Source organism: Mesoplodon densirostris, chromosome 10, assembly GCF_025265405.1.
Source record: "Mesoplodon densirostris isolate mMesDen1 chromosome 10, mMesDen1 primary haplotype, whole genome shotgun sequence".
NCBI classification, from domain to species: Eukaryota; Metazoa; Chordata; class Mammalia; order Artiodactyla; family Ziphiidae; genus Mesoplodon; species Mesoplodon densirostris.
The window spans coordinates 28,368,969-28,390,393 of NC_082670.1; the positions used below are offsets into that span (position 1 = coordinate 28,368,969).

The following is a 21,425-nucleotide window of genomic DNA, read 5'->3' on the forward strand; positions in this document are numbered from 1 at the left end:
TCATTAGAGAAATGCAAACCAAAACCACTACAACACATTGTAGATATCAGGATTGTTAAAATTAAAAAATCAGATTGTAGCAAGGGTTGAGAAGGTTGTGGAGGATTGGAGCCCTTCATACATTGCTGGTAGAGTTGTAAAATGGTGCAGCTGCTTTGGAAGACAGTTTGACAGTTCTCAAAAATGCTGAATGTAGGGTTATCATAAGACCCAGCAATTCTACCTGCAGGTGTATGTCCAAGAGAAATGAAAACATATGTCCACATAAAAACGTATGCACAGATGTTCATAGCAGTATTATTCATAATAGCCAAAAAGTGGAGACAACTCAAATGTCCATCAACTGATGAATAAATGAAATGTGGTATATTCATACATGTAGGTAACATTCAGCCAAAAAAGGAAAAGAAGTACTAATACTTGCTGCAGTGTGGATAAACTTTCAAAATATGATGCCAAGTGAAAGAAGCCAGTTGCAAAAAACCACATATTGTATAATTTCATTTATATGAAATGCCTAGGAAATAAACATATACCGAAAGAAAGTAGATTAGTGGTTGCCTAGGACTTAGGGTTTGGGGGGATTGAGCTGAGGAATGAGGAGTGACTGCTAAAGGGGTTTGGAGTTACTTCTGCCGGTGATGAAATGTTCTAAAGTGGATGGTGGTGATAGTTAAATAACTCTTTCATATACTAAAAATCATTGAATTGTACAATTTAAGTGGGTGAATTGTATGGCATGTAACTCAATAAAGTTGTTATATGCAAAAGGAAAGGGCTCACCTTCCATTTCCTTTTTTTCTATTTAAGCTGCAAACCCCATTAGGATAACATGCAAAATTATTTCAGCAAGTGTTTGATCTCCAGGCTGATTTTCTGTACCCAGTAAAATGATTTCAAACTCAAGAACCTTTAACAGCTATACGACATTACACCTATGTTATATTTATGGAGTGCTGTAGAGTATTCCTCCCTCTACAGCCTTTTCACAAATACCATCCCATTTGGTGGTGGTCAGGGGAAATGTTTGTATTCAATTTGTCAAAAATATTTCCTAATCATCTATAATATTCATAGTACAGTGAAAGCTTGGGTGTTTGGAAGCAAAGAGACATCAGATGTCACTTTGTGTAGTTGGCAAAATACGTGAAACAACAAGAACAATAGTGGAGCAATAAAAAGGTATTTAACTATATATATTATATAGGAGAAATTCTGTGAGAATCCCAGATTTGTGGCATATACAGTATTTTATAGCCCTGCTATGAAGGGGAGATCCTCTTCTAGACCTGCATCTACTTGGATGTTCTACTTTAGTCTTTTACTTCTTGTCTGTTGTAGGAGCAAGTACTCTTCCACTTACGGATACTCCTAAGCTTCTCCCTGAATGAGGCATGTTAGGGGAAAACTTACCATTAATTCGTTCAAGCCCTTCACTGGATTCTTCTCCAGGGAGGAAGTGATCTCTCTGATTGGAAAAATAGGGAGAATCTGACATCTGGGGGCCCCAAGACCAGTAGCGACCTAAAAAAGGAAACATTTCTCCTCTTCCTTTCTTTCTTCCTTCTTTCCTTCCTTCCTTCCTTCTTCCTTCCTTTCTTTCTTTCTTTTTCCTCCCTCCCTTCCTTCCTTCCTCTCTTTCTCTCTCTTTCTCTCTCTCTCCTTCTCTCCTACTCTCCTACTCTTTCTCTCTTTCTCTCTTCCTCTCTTCATCTCTTTCTTTCTTTCTTTCTCTCTTTCTTCCTTCCTTCCTTTCTTTCCTTCCTTCCTTCCTTTCTTTCCTTCCTTCCTTCCTTTCCTTCCTTCCTTCTTTCTTTCTTTCTTTCTTTTTTCTTTCTTTCTTTCTTTCTTTCTTTCTTTCTTTCTTTCTTTCTTTCTTTCTTTTTTTCTCTCTTTCTTTCTTTCTTTCTCTCCTTCCCTGTTCTCACTCCTCTTTATTTCCCTGTGGTGACATAGAGTCTCTCCTCTTGCAAGGGATGCATGTCTTTCTGAAGTGACTTTGCCTTTAATTGGGAGGATGTCTACATCAGTTGGGAGGTAGACGGCTCCGTTATCCTCCCATTGAGCTTTACCATCAGCAAACTACTAGGTTGTTGTTTAGCTTAGGTCTTTGTGTTTACTCTATTTACAAGACCCCTTGAAAAGAACCATGAGTGGTAGCATGTGCTCACTAAACTGACCCTGAATCTCCAGCACTACTGATGAGACCTTCTTTCGCTGATCACATGCTTCCATTCTTCTTCAATGAGGAAGATTCCTTAGCCACTATATATGTTTTACAGTTTTGCCTAATTACTGCATAGAGGAGAGAATTGAGAAGAACAGGGTCAGGTCAAATAGTGGGAATGGTACTCCTTGGGCAGACATTTAAAAACTAATATTAGCTAAAAAGATTCTGGAAGTCACCTAAAATTTTAGATAAAGAGTTATGATAGTTAAAATGCAGTTTGAAAAGGTAAACAGGTTTGTTGTTTATCCATTCTAAATGACAAGGTCCTACTGTATAGCACAGGGAACTTATTCAATATCCTATGATAAACCATAATGGAAAAGAATATGAAAAAGAATGTATGTATATATATAACTGAGTCACTTTGCTGTGCAGTAGTAATTAACACAACATTATAATTCAACTATACTTCAATAAAATTAAATTTAAAAATAAATAAAACTAATTAAAAATAATAAAATTAACTCATTCTTAAGTCAAACTAAAAAAATATAAAGTGCTGTTTTGTAAGGATTCAGTAATAAATAGAAAGAAAATTCCAGCTTTAATATAATGTGTCTATGATGTGCCTCCCCTATACCTAGCACCAGACTGTGCTCTTTCACTGATCATCTCGTAGACAGCGTGTGGAAATCAGTCATCTCAACCAATCAGCCCTCCTCCTCTCTGGGTTCTGTGCAGTAGAGAATATACATCCAAGGAGCCAAAGGAGAATCAAATTTTCTTCCTTATAAATGGAGGCACGGTATTTCCTAAAGTCCCCAGTAAAGCTGGAATGGAGACCTTATATGGGGCCAGAGCCAATGTAGCGATCTCTACCTAACAAATCCTGAATCTAGATATTTTCCCCTCCTACCTGTAGGAGAACTAGATCTTCAAGGCATCCCCCACCCCTAAGATTTCCTTAACAGCCAACTGAATGGAAGTCTGTGGTTTGCCTCACAAATCCAGTTGCTGTCAGAAGAGAGACCAAGGTTAAGAGATAGATAACCTGTCTTCCTTTAGAGCAGTGGCGCCAGAAGCTGTGCCTGCAAGGGATGAGAAAGCTGAGGGCAAGCCCTGACCCTTCTTATTCATCCATTATGCAAGTAGTGCAGGAGAGAGCAATGGGGTTCAGCTTATTTACTGTTTCAGAGGAATAGTGGCCAATCCAAATATTATAACAAATGTTATCAGGTTCTCACCATCAGATCAGCCATTCCTAATGCTTAGAAGAGTGTGGTCAAAGAAAAAAAGGAAAAATGGGAGTGTACGCTTTGGCACTAACTAGTGAGAGTAGAATTGAAGTCTCCTCTTCATGAAAAAAAGAAGTAGGGGGTAAGTATCCCCATTCCAATGTGCTAGAACACCAGAAATCTTGGAAGCTCAGAGGCACGTTCCTCAGTTTTACGATAAATATTTACTAAGTGCCAAGTACTGCCTTAGGAAAGGGTGATATAGAAATCAAAGCAAGACACAGATACTGCCCTCAAGATCATGGTCTACTCTCTCTGGGGTGAGAGGCTGAAGATTTGGGTTCTGGTCCTGACTACCAAAAGAACTCTGTAAACTCTGCATGTCTCTGCTTCTTCTGAGCCTCCATCTCCTAACCATAAAATGAGGGGGAAAATGATCTGTTCATGAGGCTCACATGCAGTGATGTTCCTCAGGATTCCCTTTGTGCACATCCCCCCCTTAGTGATTTCTTCCTTTGCACCCAGCTTACTTTGTCCACACACATGCATTTTAGGGAAGGATATGAAAAACTCATTCACCCAAAGGAATAAAGAACTGCTATGCTTATAAGATGGATATTCCCAGGAGTATTTCCATTTTCATGAAAGACTAACTCAAGTTGAATACTGAAATAATTGTAAATTTCCATGTGGCAGCATTTTTTCCTAGCCTGATTCTAAAGTGGCAGGCAACTCCACTGACAAATCAGGTCAGCCATACTGCATGGAGAGCCAGTATAGAAAATCTATGTCTTTTCTTTACATGTATTAGTTTATCCACAGACTTTATAAAGCTATCCAAGAAGTATTCCCAGGATACTCTACCTCATGAGAGAGAAATGGGTCTTTCCTTTGAGGACCTCCACAGTTGGTGAGGACAGGCTTTGTACAATACTGACTTGACCACATGTGTCACAGAAATCACCCCAACAGTCAAGTTAGAAAACAGTGTCATCGTCTACAACGGTACAGGAGTCAGAAAGAGTGTAACAATCCACAGCATGTAAATATTAATCCTTAACTGTAGTTAAGAGATGATCCCAGGACGTATCATCTGCTACTCCTTATAATGCCTCAATATACTTTTGAGCTTAGCAAGTTTAGGTACAAACATTTTATCACCACTAGAGTCAAAAACTATTCCTTTAGAACTTGCTACATTTGTGACACTGCTAGGTACTGAGGGGCAAACAAAAATGAAGACATGGTCCTTGTTTTCAAGGCACTTTCACTGCTACATAGTACTTCTGATGGAATTCAATGCTGATGTCATCAGAGAAACAGTCAAAGTAATGAGATTACTGGCTTGGAGAAGATGGAAGGTACCATGCTCTTTTGTCCAATATTTGAAGTATGGGTATGTGGCAGGATAATGGGCAAAGATTCCAAATGATACAATTAGGAGAAAATTTTGGAAATGTCAGGGTGACTAACTTCAACTCTAAATATGGAAGAACTTCCTGAATTTCAGAAAGTATCTGGGCAGGATATGCACTTGCTGGGCATAGAGGAAGAGTATAGCCATCAGGAGGAAAGCTGAGTGTGGTCTCATGTAGCACCATGATTTGCATACTGTAGGTGCTTAATTAATATTTGCTGATTAGTTGATGGATTTCTTTGAGAGGCATGCTATTTTATTAAAGATTTCCATACCAGTGTTAATGTAGTCTACCCCTTGAGAAATCTCAGAAAGTGTCAAAGAGATGATAAATTTTAGAAGCTGCTGACATTCTTTCATCAGCTCTTTATTTAACCCTTCTGGATCCTGAATTGTTGTCATTTAATTATAGGTGAAAATGTTCTGAAAAGAATAATGTGGACCTGTTTTGTTTGTTTTGGTTTTTTAATTTTGTAATTGCTGAAATAGCCCTAGGTTTTCATATGTCTCTAAGGGTTAAAACTTTCAGATGGTCACATGGCCAAAAATCATCCTTCCCGAGGTCCAGTTAGCTGTTTCAGAGTCATAGCTATCTGGGAGGGTTTCCATTTGACTCTTTCTTATGATTGTTTCTTGATTAATCTTTGCCTAATGGAAATGGGCGGGACAAAGTCCATGAGAACTCTCAAGACAGAAGGGAGTAAGATTTATCCCAAGAGGGCAATAAGAATTTCCTACAACTTTCATCCCTTGAAGCTGTGTTTGGTGGCCTGGTGTGTTATCATGATTAACTGTCACTTCTATTGATGACTTCAAGAATGAAACACAGCAGTGTGCTGTACTATACTGTGAGCATGTAGCTAAGACTCCAAATGAATGTTCACCCATAAATAAAAAGTGTCACCTACTATTTTTTTTTCTGCTGTATAACAAAGTGAATCAGTTATACATATACATATGTTCCCATATCTCTTCCGTCTTGCGTCTCCCTCCCTCCCACCCTCCCTATCCCACGCCTACTATTTATTGAGTTTTTAATATGTGCCAAGGACTGTGGTAAACACTTTATGTGGATTATCTCGTTCATTAATGTCAGCAACACACTATCAGGTAGGGGCTTGCATTTCCTGCTCTGCACATAAGGAAATTGACATGGAGAGGTTGCTGTTGAAGGTGTGGGGTAGGAAGTGATGTAGCTGGGGTTTGAATCCAGGGAATTAACACAAGAGCCAGTACTCAGGGCCCCTCTTCCACCCTGCTATCTGCCCAGCCACTGTCCTTGATCCCCTGCCTTTGAGAATTAACATCTAACTTTTTCTGAGATAACTCCCGTTGATTAATTTATGCTGTGTTAAAGCTGTTAAGCTGTGGACCACTGAAAGGGAACAGATTACAGAGAAATATGGTGAGAAGAGCGCCTTTTCATCTGGAAAGGAACTCTGTACTCATCAGGGATGTATTCAAATGACAGCAGTTCTTTCACTTTGAGAGGACCCTCTAGGAAATGGTGTCCTTGCACCGGCCCCCCCACCACCACCGGGGGCTGCTGGAACTCAGCAGGCTGCCCCAAAGCCCTACTGTGCTCTCCTCCTAGAAGGGAGTCTGGTTTGCTCTGTGAGCTGCAGAATAAAACAGTGGCTGAAAAGCTCTTCTTCAGCTTCTTTCCTGCCAGATGAGAACGATTCTATTAGCTTAGCCTGAATAAGAGCACACATGGAAGGAATGCTGCAATTTGTTGGATCCAGTTAACTAAAGTCTTTTATTAATCAACATTTTTTCACAACGAACTTCTTAAGGACAGAACAGGCAATTTCAAAATAATCATCAGAGAAGAAAACTTTTAAACTTTTCTCTAAGCCTGGTATACATTCAATCCAAACTCCCACATTTCTGCAACTATATAATTCTGTTCAGTACTAGCTATCATTTGTGGGAACACTAATTGTGTGCCAGGTATTTATATAAAGGGATTCATGTGTCTGTGTCTCCTTTAACACAGCAATCCTTTGAAGCAGGAATTGCTGTTTTCTCCATTTTACAGATTGGCAAATCTAGCCACGGAGTCTTTCATTTTCCCAGGGTCACACATCTAATAGATGGAAGCTTAAACCCACAGAACTCAGTTCTTTAACCAATATGCTAAATTGTCTCCTGATTATTGATAAAATGATGTATGATAAAATGATGACTCTGAAGTATATTATTTAATAAATAATAAAAGCTAACATTTATTGAGTGCTTCCTGGGTCCCAGGCCTGCTCTAAGCATATTACAACTATTGTATCAGTTAATCTTCACATAGCCCATTAAAATGGGTACCTTTTTAATCCCTATTTTCCAGACTAAGAAAGTGAAATACACAGAAGTTAAACTAATTCTCCCCATACCACACATCACAAAATGATGTGCCAGAACTAGAAGCAAAATGTGTTACTCCAGAGTACATCATTTTAATTGCTACAAATAATGCCTTTTTTCCCTTTTTTTAAAGAACTGGATGCAGAAGAGGAATACAAGTCTAATACATTTTAGAAAGATCTCCGATAGAGCTAATCAACCAATAAAAGCGGAATCAGAAAGGAAGTTCTGGTTGATTAATTTAATGACTTCAAATAATCAGATGATCCAATTCTTGAGCTTCCTGGTTAATTGAGTTTCCACTGATTTCAGGCCATTCTGTTCAGAGAGAATTCTCATTCATGGGTTGTTAAATTTATCTTCACTGGTAAGAAAGGCAGCAAAACATTTAAGGATGCTCCCAGAAAACTTGCTCTTTGAAGCATTATGCTTTTATCAAGCAGTTGTGCTACAACTTTGAAGATTTTCTTTTGAATGATATTTATAAGAAACCAAAATTGTGCATAATTTAAATTTGCTCCATGAGATTCCTTCCATTTCAAACGCGTTTCTTAATGATTGAATCAGACACTTTAAAAGCATTTTAAAAGCATTCTCCAGCTCTTGGTGTTATAGAAATCCTAAGTCATCATCACTTCTACTCTTTGTAGGATAAAAGATCCCCAAAGCTTGTAATTAATGAACCATTAAATTCAGGCATATGGATATGATATGGTTTTCAAATGGGACAAATGGGAGTTATTAAACTTCAAAGCGATGACATTTTACCATATCTTCCTAATGGGAGGCACTCAGGAAAGGTCCTTCAAATGAATTCTAACTAATCTTTGAATATCTTTAGCTCAATAAATACTTAGATTATCTTAATTTTCCTTCCTCCAAGTTCTTATACTTATTATTTTCTTCTTTTATATGATCTCTTATTGTAGGTCTTGATTTTTTTTAAGCATATGCTTGTGTTTAGTTTATGAGCTACCAATCCACTTCTCTTGACAATTGTAAGATTTTCAGCCCCGCCCCGGTTCCCCCATTCATTGCTCTTCTCTGCTTGAAGCAATGACTTTTTCATCCACATGGCTCCTCCCCCCTTCTCCGATTTTAACAACCACATTATATTCCTTTCAGAACAGCTTGCCACTTCCCATATGCCCATCTGACTTTCTCTTTTTAGTGAGAATACAACTAAAATATCACTTCCACCAGAACACCATCCCTTTCACTAGTGACATGATTTGGAAATTCAAATCCTCCAGGAATTAACTCTCATCCAATGCTCCTGTTCTAGCTCCCACACTTCTAACTCCTATACTCAATGAAGTCAATTTATAAAGTCAACAATAAAGGAAGTTTAATTTCTCTCATTTTCCAAAAATATTTATTATAAAATATCAATGTCCTCCAACCAAAGACCACCAGGACTACTACAATAATTGAACAAATCTGGGTTTATTGACTCACTGCAAATGAGGAAGAACACACACCTCTGAGGACTATGAAGCATTTTTGGAAGAAGATATTAGAATGGACTTATTATATGATTTTTGCAAGTATTAGGTGATTTGGAAGAGGGTTGAAGGCAGCAAGGTTGGTTACTGTCAGGAAGAAAGGGTAAATCCATGATCAGTTATCTTAACAATTCTTAGAAGGCAAGGAAACCAGACCAAGATTAAACTGTGATTGGTAAAGAAGCAGCAATCAATCCTACTATTCTTGATAAAAGGATATTTGGCCTATTTTATGTTTCGGACAATGTTTGCATTTTGTTTGTGCTCAGTCGTGATTATGGAGTGGTATTATTTTGTCTCAATCTATCCCGGTCACAAAGTGATCTTGTCTGATGCTTTGTTGCCAGACCATCTGTGTGATCAACAGGACAAAATACTAAGCTGAACTGTGAGGGCCAGACCAGCTCCTGGCAACACCAAGACCTATTTGACAGCACCCAGCTATCAGGGCTGCTTTTTCCTTTCTCAAACATAATGTATATTCCTTTCATAAAACTAGAAGACACGGAAAGCATTGAGAAGAAAATGAAAAGCTTCCTGGGAGTCTTTTTCTCCCTGAGTGGGAATACCAAAGAGGGAGAGAACAAGAAAGCAAGCCACTGTGTGTGCGCTGACTCTGCAGTGGAGTTTCAGCTCTTGGCAACACTGAGCTCCTGCAGCAAGGAAATCTGAAAAGAGAGCCCCCGAGTTCCCTCCAAAAGCCAAGTCAGCTGTGGTGATAAAGAAAGCAGGAACCAGGCTGCGTTCAGAAGCTGGCATCCCAAGTCAAATGACTTGGAATGTTCTCCATGGTAAATACCCTGGAGTTGCCAGCAATGAGCTTTTCCACTCAGTGGAGTACTTCCTGTGTGTCAAGCACACGTATTAACTTATCTAAAACTCAGAACAATCCCATGAGGTGTCTTCTCTTGTTAACTCATTTTACAGATGAGAAAACTGAGATATGGAGAGGTTCAAAAACAACCTGCCCAAGGTCACAGAACTAGGAAGTAGGAGACCCAGGATTTAAACTCAAGCAGTTTAAACTCTGATTTAACCCAGGATTTAAACTCTGGCTCTGGGGAATGTGCTGCTAGTCACAATATCAAATAGTGGGACTGGGCTTCCCTGGTGGCACAGTGGTTGAGAGTCTGCCTGCTAATGCAGGGGACATGGGTTTGAGCCCTGGTCTGGGAAGATCGCACATGCCACGGAGCAACTAGGCCCGTGAGCCACAACTACTGAGCCTGCGCATCTGGAGCCTGTGCTCCGCAGCAAGAGAGGCCATGATAGTGAGAGGCCCGCGCACCACGATGAAGAATGGCCCCCACTTGCCACAACTAGAGAAAGCCCTTGCACAGCAACGAAGACCCAACACAGCCACAAATAAAACAAACAAACAAACAAACAAATAAATAAATAGAAAAGGAAATGTGTTGGCACACAGAGGGGAGGCTTCTAAGTGGGTGAGTTAGAGATGAAGAGGGGGAAGGGGAAGGCATTAGGGATGAGATCATGTTTAAGTGGTATCTTTAAGATATACATAGGAATCAGCCAACTAAAGAGAAAGAACTATGCATAAGGATCCCATATAATGCCAAACCAGTGACTGACAACTCAGAATGCTGATTCAATATCCCGATTTTTTTGTTAGCTGCTTTACTGGTTCAGTTGACTGGGATTTTGTTTTTTCATCCATTAGGTTGGCATCAGGATCACATAGCCTAAGAGCCCAATAAAAAAATCAAAATGCTTTTCTAGCTGAGCTCAATGGTGATTTCCACAAACAGAGCTGCTGAACACATAGTTAATTAACCAAAGCAGAAATAACGCCTAAGAGAAAGTAGAAAGTTTCCTCTGGAGTGAGATGTGAGAAGGAGTATTATTTTTACCTCTATTTTTTATGTCGCTGAAACAGGAGATGTCAAACTCTCATGACCTGCTGAGAGCTTAACGTGTTCAAGCGAAGAAGAAGACCCACCAGTATGTCTTCAGAAGAGAATTCTAATTTGGCAGATTAGAAAGAATTCAAAGCCCCACAGAAGGAGCTTATTAGAGCAATAACTGTATCAAAGGAAAACCCAGTAGGAAACTAACTGGGTCAGTTACAATTAGTTCTGATTGGATTTGATCCTTGTTAAAACTATTTTCTTTGGAATTCTTGATTTTGGAGAGGTTAGGTTTCGTATTAAAGTGGCAACTGTAAAATTTGTATTAGATTTGCAGAAGAATATCATTGCTTTGAAAGAAGTCACTTCCGGACTAGCAATGAACCAAAGAGATTTCCTACAGCGCTGTCAGGTCAATCATAGTGTAGAAGTTTACATGGGAAGTGCAGGAGTTTAGAGAAATGTTGTAAAATGCGGGTTGGAATAAGTTCTCAAGAAGATCCATCTCACTTTAGAAGTCATCTTTACTTGTTGTAGAGTGATTGCTTGAGGTTCAGATCTAATTATAACTAATTCTGAATATTGTTCAGCTCACTTAGGACTGAAATGAGTTTTGTTTGGTAACAAAAATTTTTTTTTTAATTTTAATCATTTAAAATATTTCCTCTGGCTGACCTGCGCTGCCATGGCTAGGGAAAGAATCGACATACTCTTCATTTTCTCATTTCTGAATTGCAAATAGCAGAACTTATTAAATTATTGTTAAATAGGGTATGTTAGTAAGCTGACAGCTAAGTTTTCCTTGTTATTGCACAATTCTTCCATTTGCTTTCATTTAGAAAGAGGTCTCCCCAGCAACATCCCTGAAGACTTTTGGAATATTCAATACACACACATATACATGCAGATCTTTTATTTCTATTCATTTTCCTCCTTGACTTTTTCTCCCAGTTCCAATTCTGTCCAAATCACTTTTATTCCTAAGAGTTCTCTCTTTTCTTTCATGAAACTTTATCAAAACAAATGTCAGTTATCCCATAATGTCCCAGGTGAGATACTTGTCATATTATTCTAATATAATTTGCAAATACATACTAATATAGTGGGAGGAAATCATGATCAATGTTTGGCCGTCATCTTTTGAAACATTAAATAAAGTGTATAATTTGGGCAATAGATTATCTCTGCAGAGAGAAAAAATTCAATTATAAACATCAAAAACAAAACTATTTTCCCTTAATTTATAAGGGTTTGTGCCTTTATTCATGTTATTGCATCAGTCTAGATCACCACTGGCATCATCCTCTGCCTAGTAACACCTTTTGGAGATTTTCTGACCCCTCAGAAAGAATCAACTGTATTTTCACAGTACACAGCATACATCTCTACTTCACAAGAATGCAAGCCTTCCTTTCATGTCTGTTAGCTGCTTACATATATGTCTATCACCACTCAGGAGCATGAATGGTGTTCATAAGACAAACTGAGGCCTTAGGTGAGGATTAAGGATTTTGGTGGGAATCAGACAGAAGCAAAGAACTGCCAGGACTAGGGTACCAGGGAGTAATATAATGGATTCAGTTCAGGTCTTTGTTCAGTGGGGCAAGTCACACTTGTGTATATTCCATGCTTCATCATCTGAGATGGTGGACCACCTGTCTTTTGAGTGGATACCAGTGCCTTGTTTTCAGGTGTATTGTTTGAATTGAAATAGGACTCTCGGAGTAAGGGTGGAAAAATAGTGAATACAATCCTTTTTAAAAGCTATGTAGAGATTTAAGGATTCTTTCAAGTGAGCAGAGATGTTCAAAAAATGGTTCTAACATCAGAATGAAAACTAAAGGGAATAGTAAGAAACCAAGAGGGAAAACACTGTAGAGGTTAGAAAACAGGATCTCTGTTGTCGACAGGCCAACTAGACAGAGCAACAAGATGTTCCCAAACCCTAATTTCTCTTTGTAGGAGCCCAGTTCTGTGAAATAATTAAATAGTTATTTGTCTGGAAAGATGGAAGGGTGGATGGATGGATGGTTAGATGATAGATAGATAGATAGATAGATAAAGCTTAATACATATATACATACATAGCTAGAATAAATGCACCAAATTGTTAAAAGCAGTTATCTGTGTTATGGGACTATGGAATAATTTTTCACCATTATTTTTTCCATTTTCCCCAAATTTTTGTCAGAAAAGGGCGATTAAAATGTGTGTGTGTATGTGTGTGTGTGTGTGTATAATATCTCTTTTTCTTTTGACTAAACCAATAATTCTCAGTTGGAGGCAGTTTTGTCCCCCAGACAGCATTTGGCAATGTCTGGAGACATGTTTGATTGTCACAACTGAGGAGTGTGCTACTGACATGTAGTGGGTAGAGGCCAGGAATGCTTCTAAACATCCTACAACATACAGAACAGTTCCTAAAATTCATTTGTATTAGAAGCTATGATCTCTGGCTCAGAATTACCCAAGTAAAAATGACCTCTGGACTGACAGATATTGGAAAAGATTGTGTTTCTTGTTTACCTTTATGTTTTATATATTGACTAGCACAGATCCTCATGTGTAGCAAATTCTAATAAATATATATTGGGTTGACTTGAATTAAAAGTGTATATCTCGGGCTTCCCTGGTGGCGCAGTGGTTGAAAGTCTGCCTGCCGATGCAGGGGACATGGGTTCGTGCCCCGGTCTGGGAAGATCCCACATGCCGCGGAGCGGCTGGGCCCATGAGCCATGGCCACTGAGCCTGGGCACCTGGAGCCTGTGCTCCGCAACGGGAGAGGCCACAACAGTGAGAGGCCCGCGTACCAAAAAAAAAAAAAAAAAAAAATTGTGTATCTCTTCTGGACACAATTAATATAGGTATAAAGATGCATAATAAACTTTTGAATTAGTAATTAAAAGGTACATTTTCTGGACCCAACTGGAATTGAGAGTTATAGTTGATTTAATTCATTGAGAGGTTAGTGGGCATCTATCACTTTGTCAGATGTCCTGCAGAGTACAAAAGTAACATAAAATGCATTCCCTGACCTTGAGGAATTTGCAGTCTAACCAAAGAGATAGACCATGTCCTGAGAAAACCATTTTGTTCCAGAGCAAAACAGCACATGTTTCTGTGCCAAAATGAGTAGCTAATTAGTGCAATAGGAATTTAAGGAACAGGAAAAAATCAGTAGGTCTGGAATTGTCAGAAACGGCTTCAAGACAAAGAAGAGAACTGAGCTAACAGACTGATGGGTCGAATTTCAATATAAGCAGCAACAAGAGGAAGGTATTGAAAGGCAGAGAAAATAGCATTAACAAAACTTGGAAAGTAAGACTGATCATAGGCAGGTTGATGGGGAGAGAGAGGACCACTCTTGTTGAGCAGGGAATAGATTTGAACTGCTGGGAGGTGGCCAGATTATGGTGAAAATCCGATGAATGAGGATTATTAGGAATACCCTGTAAAATATCTAAGCCTGTGAATGGGATAAAACATGCCAGCCCCAAAGTTGTGTTTTCAGTCTTTACCATACTTAGAGTGATTATTTGACCTCATATGACTTAGCTTCATCTTCCCACATGTAAGACCTTTGTACTATATAAAGCAACAACCTGGCCTACATAATGTACCTAATGCTCCAAAAAAGTGACCAAAAGCAGAGACAAGCCAAATTTAGCCATAGCCTCAGGTAACCCTTTCCCCCCTTGTGACTACAAAGATACCAAGAGTCTTCATTTCAGAAGAGAAGTGCTCTAATTAAAGAATTATTTTAGGGCTTCCCTGGTGGCACAGTGGTTGAGAGTCCGCCTGCCGATGCAGGGGACACAGGTTCATGCCCCGGTCCGGGAAGATCCCACATGCCGCGGAGCAGCTGGGCCCGTGAGCCATGGCCGCTGAGCCTGCACGTCCGGAGCCTGTGCTCCGCAACGGGAGAGGCCACAACAGTGAGATGCCCACATACCGCAAAAAAAAAAAAAAAAAAAAAACAAGCATACTCCGTCCACTTTAATGGAGCAGTCCAACATTTAGTCATCACCCACTCTGTGTGAATAAAAGCTCTGTGAGGAAATGCCTGCTATGATCTTTCCCCCTGAAGGTCTTGCCCTGTGTTTTATGTGACCTGGCAGATTTTTTTGACTCATATCCAATGTTAATTAATCAAATCTGTAGGAATTGGTTTCTAAGCTGTTTGGCTACCTAGCAGATTATTAACATTGTAAAATCAATTTAAAGCCATTTTTAAGTGTTTAAGATCATCTTATAATTTCCAAAATCAGCATGTATGTCAGTTTGAAATGGAGGTTAGGGATACATCAGTTGATAAAGCACTGAACTGGTATTGAGGGGCATTTGATGATGGGTGACTCACAGCCCCTGCCCTTGACAACTTAGTATCCATTTAGGGAAACAATATGTGTGCAGGGGGGAAAAATCACAAAACAATGTCACATTACATTTACAATTTGTCATATTAATGGAACAGACAATAAATGCTTCATTTTGCCCAGAATACCAATAAGTTTGGACTTTGCTGAAGTAGAAACATGAACCAAACATATCCTGCTATGTAACTGAAATTTGAGATCCTGATAGGAGGATCATAGTACTTTGAAGATTAGAGTATGCAGTACTGTTGAGCCTGGATAACCTATAAGGAGTTCGCTTGAACCACAGGAGGAAATGAGAACAATTCTTCTTTTCCTTCTTTTTTTTAAATTAGGTCACGGAACGAAAGGAGTATTTGAGCTTCTGTCTGGATGGCGGAGAACCAAAGAGAATTTGCCCTTCAAAGACAGGGTAGCAGATGCCTATTCGGATGCGATGGTGACCTATACCATGACCAGCTCCCTGTACTTTATTACCTTTGGTATGGGTGCCAGCCCGTTCACCAACATAGAGGCTGTGAAGGTCTTCTGTCAGAACATGTGTGTCTCCATCCTGTTGAACTACTTCTACATTTTCTCCTTCTTTGGCTCCTGTCTGGTCTTCGCTGGCCAACTAGAGCAAAACCGCTACCACAGCATCTTTTGCTGTAAGATCCCTTCTGCAGAATACCTGGACCGCAAGCCTGTGTGGTTCCAGGCAGTGATGAGTGACGGGCATCAACAGACATCCCATCATGAGACGAACCCCTACCAGCACCACTTTATTCAGCACTTCCTCCGTGAACATTACAATGAATGGATTACCAATATCTACGTGAAGCCATTTGTTGTCATCCTCTATCTCATCTATGCCTCCTTCTCCTTCATGGGGTGCTTGCAGATCAGCAATGGAGCCAACATCATCAATCTACTAGCTAGGGATTCCCCAAGCGTCTCTTATGCCACGGTTCAGCAGAAATATTTCAGCAACTACAGCCCTGTGATAGGATTCTATGTCTACGAGCCCCTCGAGTACTGGAACAGCAGTGTCCAGGAGGACCTCCGGAGACTCTGCAGTGGATTCACTGCAGTGTCTTGGGTGGAGCAGTATTACCAGTTCCTGAAAGTGAGCAACATCAGTGCCAACAACAAGAGTGACTTTATCAGTGTCCTACAAAGTTCATTTTTAAAAAAGCCAGAATTCCAGCATTTTCGAAACGATATCATCTTCTCCAAGGCAGGAGATGAAAACAACATCATTGCTTCTCGCTTGTATCTCGTGGCCAGGACTAGCAGAGACAAGCAGAAGGAAGTCATAGAAGTGCTGGAAAAGTTGAGGCCCCTGTCCCTGTCAAAGAGTATCCGTTTCATCGTGTTCAACCCCTCCTTTGTGTTCACGGACCATTACAGCTTATCTGTCACAGTGCCTGTTCTGATTGCAGGCTTTGGTGTTCTCCTGGTGTTAATCCTGACTTTTTTCCTAGTGATCCACCCTCTGGGAAACTTCTGGCTAATTCTTAGCGTCACCTCAATTGAGCTGGGCGTTCTGGGCTTAATGACATTATGGAACATCGACATGGATTGCATTTCTATCTTGTGCCTTATCTACACTTTAAATTTCGCCATTGACCACTGTGCACCACTGCTTTACACGTTTGTATTAGCGACTGAGCACACCCGAACACAATGTATAAAAAGCTCCCTGCAAGAGCATGGGACAGCCATTTTGCAAAATGTTACTTCTTTTCTTATTGGGTTGGTCCCCCTCCTATTTGTGCCTTCAAACCTGACCTTCACACTGTTCAAATGCTTGCTGCTCACGGGGGGTTGCACACTTCTGCACTGTTTTGTTATCTTACCTGTGTTCCTAACCTTTTTCCCCCCTTCCAAAAAGCACCACAAGAAAAAGAAACGTGCCAAACGGAAGGAGAGAGAGGAAATCGAATGCATAGAAATTCAAGAGAACCCCGATCACGTCACCACAGTCTGAAGGGTGTAGACTAATGGATTATTTTTCTTTTCCAGTATTGCACAACGATGCAGGGCAGGTAAAGCTCAGACCTCAGCTGCTTGGGCTGGCCAGGGGTAACAAGGCAAGTCAGATCAAGAGTGAATTATTCATGACACATCAAGGTGTCCACTCCTTGGGGGGAAGAAGGACTCAAAGAAGGGGGAAAAGTTCTTTGCAACCTTGTTCTCCACTAAAGATAAGTTTCTGGATGTGACCTTAGACCTTAGAGCTCTTCCAAAGAATGGATGAATCAGTGGAGTGTTAGAAGGCCAAAGGAGACAACTGCTTTTAAAAATAAAATGCTTAGGAGAGATGGAGTAGAGACGATGGGGGCCTCCAAATAGCGGAAAAGACATAGGAAATGTCAAAATTGCCATGACAATTTTCATATTTGTTTTTTGAACAGGTTGGTCAAAGGAAACCTATGCACTTGGGAAGTACATATTTAATCCCATCTAAACCAAAGGACTTCCCAATTCATTTTAAGTGTGCATATATCTGTATATGTGCCATATATACATATACTTAGATTTGTCTTTAGTGTACATTGACCTCTATGTGGAGGGAGGTGCCCATTTGCAGACCGGCTGGCCTTTCTCTAGAAAGTCAAACCAGCCTTAGCCAAATATAGATGCATTAATGGCCATTCAAAATCGATTCAAATGTTGCAGCAGCAAGAGTACTGTTCATCTGTGCAATAAGCAAAATAAACAGAGATGTGAGCCCATTAGATTCACATATCATGCTGTCAATCTTTGAGATTCTTGCTTTGGATGACTTAGTAAAAAAAAAAGCAAAAGGCATTTGAATTAATTACCACGTGGGCAAGGTTTAAAATCTCATGTTAGTGCTAAATAGTTACTGTGGCTTTTCATTGGCTTTTAATGATTCTCTGTATTTGGGAGGACTGATTTAGCTGCCTTTAGGGAGCTCACCCACTGCAAATGAGCACTTTACATGCATTGTTCATACAAATGTGTGTAAAGTTGCACAAGAGTGTGTGTGTGTGTGAGAGAGAGAGAGAGAGAGTTGAGGTATTCCATAGTTAGAATATTCTCATTTTAGATGTTGAAAATATACTGCCATGGAATATAGATAATTAACATAGGAGAAAGTTGGCATAACTAGGAAACTTGTTATAGAAGGAAATAGAGTAAATGGATCATCACCACTCATCATGTGTTATCAACTGGTTCTTAGTGTAAAGAAAATATTCTAAACCTATCAAGTCTAGTGTGTTCCTTGCATTAATTTTGGGAACATTAACCCAGGCCACAATCACTATAGCGGTGGTCGCTATAACTACCGCAATATTGTTTTGTAGCTTCTTGCAATATCATTGTTCTTGTTACCTGAAAAGTGCTTGTCAGTTGGCAGGCCTCCTAGGGTGATCGTCGCTCTCCACAGGTGACGTATTAACTCTAACTGCTGCTGAATTCTCTCTCAAAAACAGTACTGAGGTAAATGTTTTCATTGTGTTAAAATTTACAACTGCTCCCCAGCAGATAGACTCAGTCTGTTGGGTGCTTCCTTGGATTAATGGTGTGCTTCCAGTCACAGAAAGTTACTAGAAAATGCCTTTTCCCATGCCAAGTAGTAAAATAACTTAATTTTCAGGTAGGACTGAACAAATGTCCAAGGATTATGAAATCTGCTAGTCAGCTCTTTTACCTGGAGGAGAGCTACTGTCTCCTACCAACTTTGGTTGCATATTTTAATTGAATTTAAAATATTAAAATCTCAAACAAACAAACAAACAAAAGACTTTTTGGACTCACGTTCAGAAAAGAGATACAAACCATTCCAGTCTCGTTGCAGTGTTTGGAAATGAAGTTGGTAGATTAATGAAGTAATGAAACAACAAAACGGGTATGCTTTTACAAATAAAGAGTTTACTGGAATATTATCTCCTGGGAAAGGAGAACTGTCTCTACAATGAAAAACCTTTAAGCAAATCTCATTTTATTAAATGGAGTTTGTTTTGTCCCACCTTGAGGTTATTGAGTTTCTATTAGAAATGATCCATGTCTTCTCAATTGTGTGCATCTGGGCAAAATATCAATAGATCGGGTATGGAAAATAATTGCCATAATATAGCATTATTGTTTGTACGTTATCTGTAAAGTCATGTCACAGATAACCCTAGCCTTTTGCCTCCTGAGCTGCTCTGCTGGGATGAACTGGTATTTGGCACGAGCAGACCTGCAGACCATGATCTTATATCTGAAGTGGAAATTCCTGAGGCATTGGGTTTTTTGGTGGGGTCGGGGGGACTCCTCTTTCACAGTTTACTCATCATTTGTGAAGATGTGTTTTACGTCCCTTTCAAAAATGGGAGGTCAGGGCCTCCCTGGTGGCGCAAGTGGTTAAGAGTCCGCCTGCCGATGCAGGGGATACGGGTTCGTGCCCCGGTCTGGGAGGATCCCATATGCCGCGGAGCGGCTGGGCCCGTGAGCCATGGCCGCTGGGCCTGCGCATCCGGAGCCTGTGCTCCGCAACGGGAGAGGCCACAACAGTGAGAGGCCCACATACCGCAAAAACAAACAAACAAACAAAAAAATGGGAGGTCATCAGCCGAGATACTCCATTAACTGTCAGTCCATTTCTTTCCAAAATGTGCCATACTCCATTAATTTACCAATTTTTAAAAAGCTTGCCTACTTGGGTCATTTTTTTTTCTTGATTACCTTAGACAATTCCACATGCAAAGAAGATTGGCAGGTTGGTTTATAAAGAAAGAATCAAGTGTTCCAGTTGCCAAATGCATATGGGGATAGTGGCATAACTACCCCAATACTGAGACAGTTCTAATATCATGTCTCCATCTAGATGGTCTCTATTTGGATGGGGAAAACAGTTCTTTTTTAGCTTATATCTTCAAGGATCAAAGTGACTAAGAAAAATATGAACTTCTCATTGTTCAAGAGACTAGAGGTGGAATTTTGGAAGGGATATTATCTTTTCCAGGACACCATGGTACTCTTTAGTGAACTGTAGCAATAATTTATTGAAATGGGATTTCTTGTCCTGGAAGAGTTAATATACCACACAAAATGCCCTAACTCAGTCCTTGAAAGTAAGTCAAGCCTAGGAAGAATGTAACTGAGCATCCTCTGACCTCCCAAACTCACTGTGAAACAGGTATTTCCAAGAATTCCATTTGCTGAATGCCAAGATACATCCTAAAGTATAAGATCATGATTTGCATATGACACCAAACCTCTGCCTTTTTCAGTAGCTCACGTGCAACTCTTCTAGTTTTTCAAGTTTACTTCCGTTGTTTACTCCTTTTGTGAAATATTGATGGTACTCAAATTAGGAACTTATCTACTGCTAAAAGATGACCAGTCAACTCCAGGAAGAGAAGAAACCTGTGGGAACTATCTCAGATATGTAGAATATTTTCTTTTGCTGAAACATGTTTTTCCCTTCAAGTGAGAGTTTAAAAGTTTGCAAAAACCACACCCTTTCTGAATTTAAACTGGGATGTGGATTTGTTTCCTCCCATTGGAATTTAAATTTGAATTAGTACCATAATTAGTACCATAAGAGCTCCACTCTCCGTGATGGTTAATAAAGCTTCAAAGAGGTACTCGCCTAAATGATAGAAAGGAGATTTGGCTAACAGGTTCTTTCCCTCCTATAGTTAAAGGTAATCATATGCTGACTTAGACCATGCACAAGTTTTTTAAATGAAAGGTATACTTAAATGTCATCCCATGAATTCTTTCAGGGACCCGTGAACCTCTTTGAAGGTTGTGCATGAATATTCTATGAAAGAATTATTCTCCACTGTGGCCGTATCATGTGAGTGTTCCTTTCCCATTTTATTCCTATTTACTTCCACAGAATTTTTAGTTTTACCTTGTGAGATTAGAAGAAGAATTATGACAAATGAAGCTCCTATGATGCCATAATAGATAGCCATTCTTGAATGTTGAATTCAAGAGGGTGAGAGCTTTTTCCATTTTGTAATTACCCATTGCATTTTCCCATAATAAGCTGATCCTCCTAGGCTTGTGGTTAGAGCTAGGGATTAACTATTGCCATTCAGAATTACAAGTATTTTTTTATAAGTTGACTGTAAATATTATAATTACAGTCACATATTTTTCTGGCCAAATAGTTATGAATGCCTGGCACTATGCATGAATTGTTACTAATAGTACATAGATTTTTAAAGACACTATTTTCATGGTTATTGCAACTTTTATTAAAATTCTCATGTCACCTATTCATAAATGCCTTGTAGGTTTTAGTTCCAAGGGCCTAAAGTCCACAGAAATTTCCATACCAAGGGGAACAGTTTAAAAGTTGCCTTCCGGGCTTCCCTGGTGGTGCAGTGGTTGAGAGTCCACCTGCCGATGCAGGGGACATGGGTTCGTGCCCTGGTCCGGGAGGATCCCACATGCCGCGGAGCGGCTGGACCTGTGAGGCTGGGCCCGTGAGCCATGGTCGTTAAGCCTGCGCGTCCGGAGCCTGTGCTCCGCAACGGGAGTGGCCACA

At 39.8% G+C, this 21,425-nt stretch overlaps 1 protein-coding gene across 1 annotated transcript in view; it reads left to right on the forward strand.

Moving 5' to 3' along the window:
* LOC132497106 (patched domain-containing protein 4) overlaps window positions 1-16,898 on the forward strand; it is a 152,886-nt gene extending 135,988 nt beyond the window's left edge. The window contains exon 3 of the mRNA XM_060110044.1: window positions 15,265-16,898. Within this exon, the coding sequence (XP_059966027.1) occupies window positions 15,265-16,898 (1,634 nt within the window). The remainder of the gene's footprint in view (window positions 1-15,264) is intronic.
* Window positions 16,899-21,425: the final 4,527 nt, after the last annotated feature.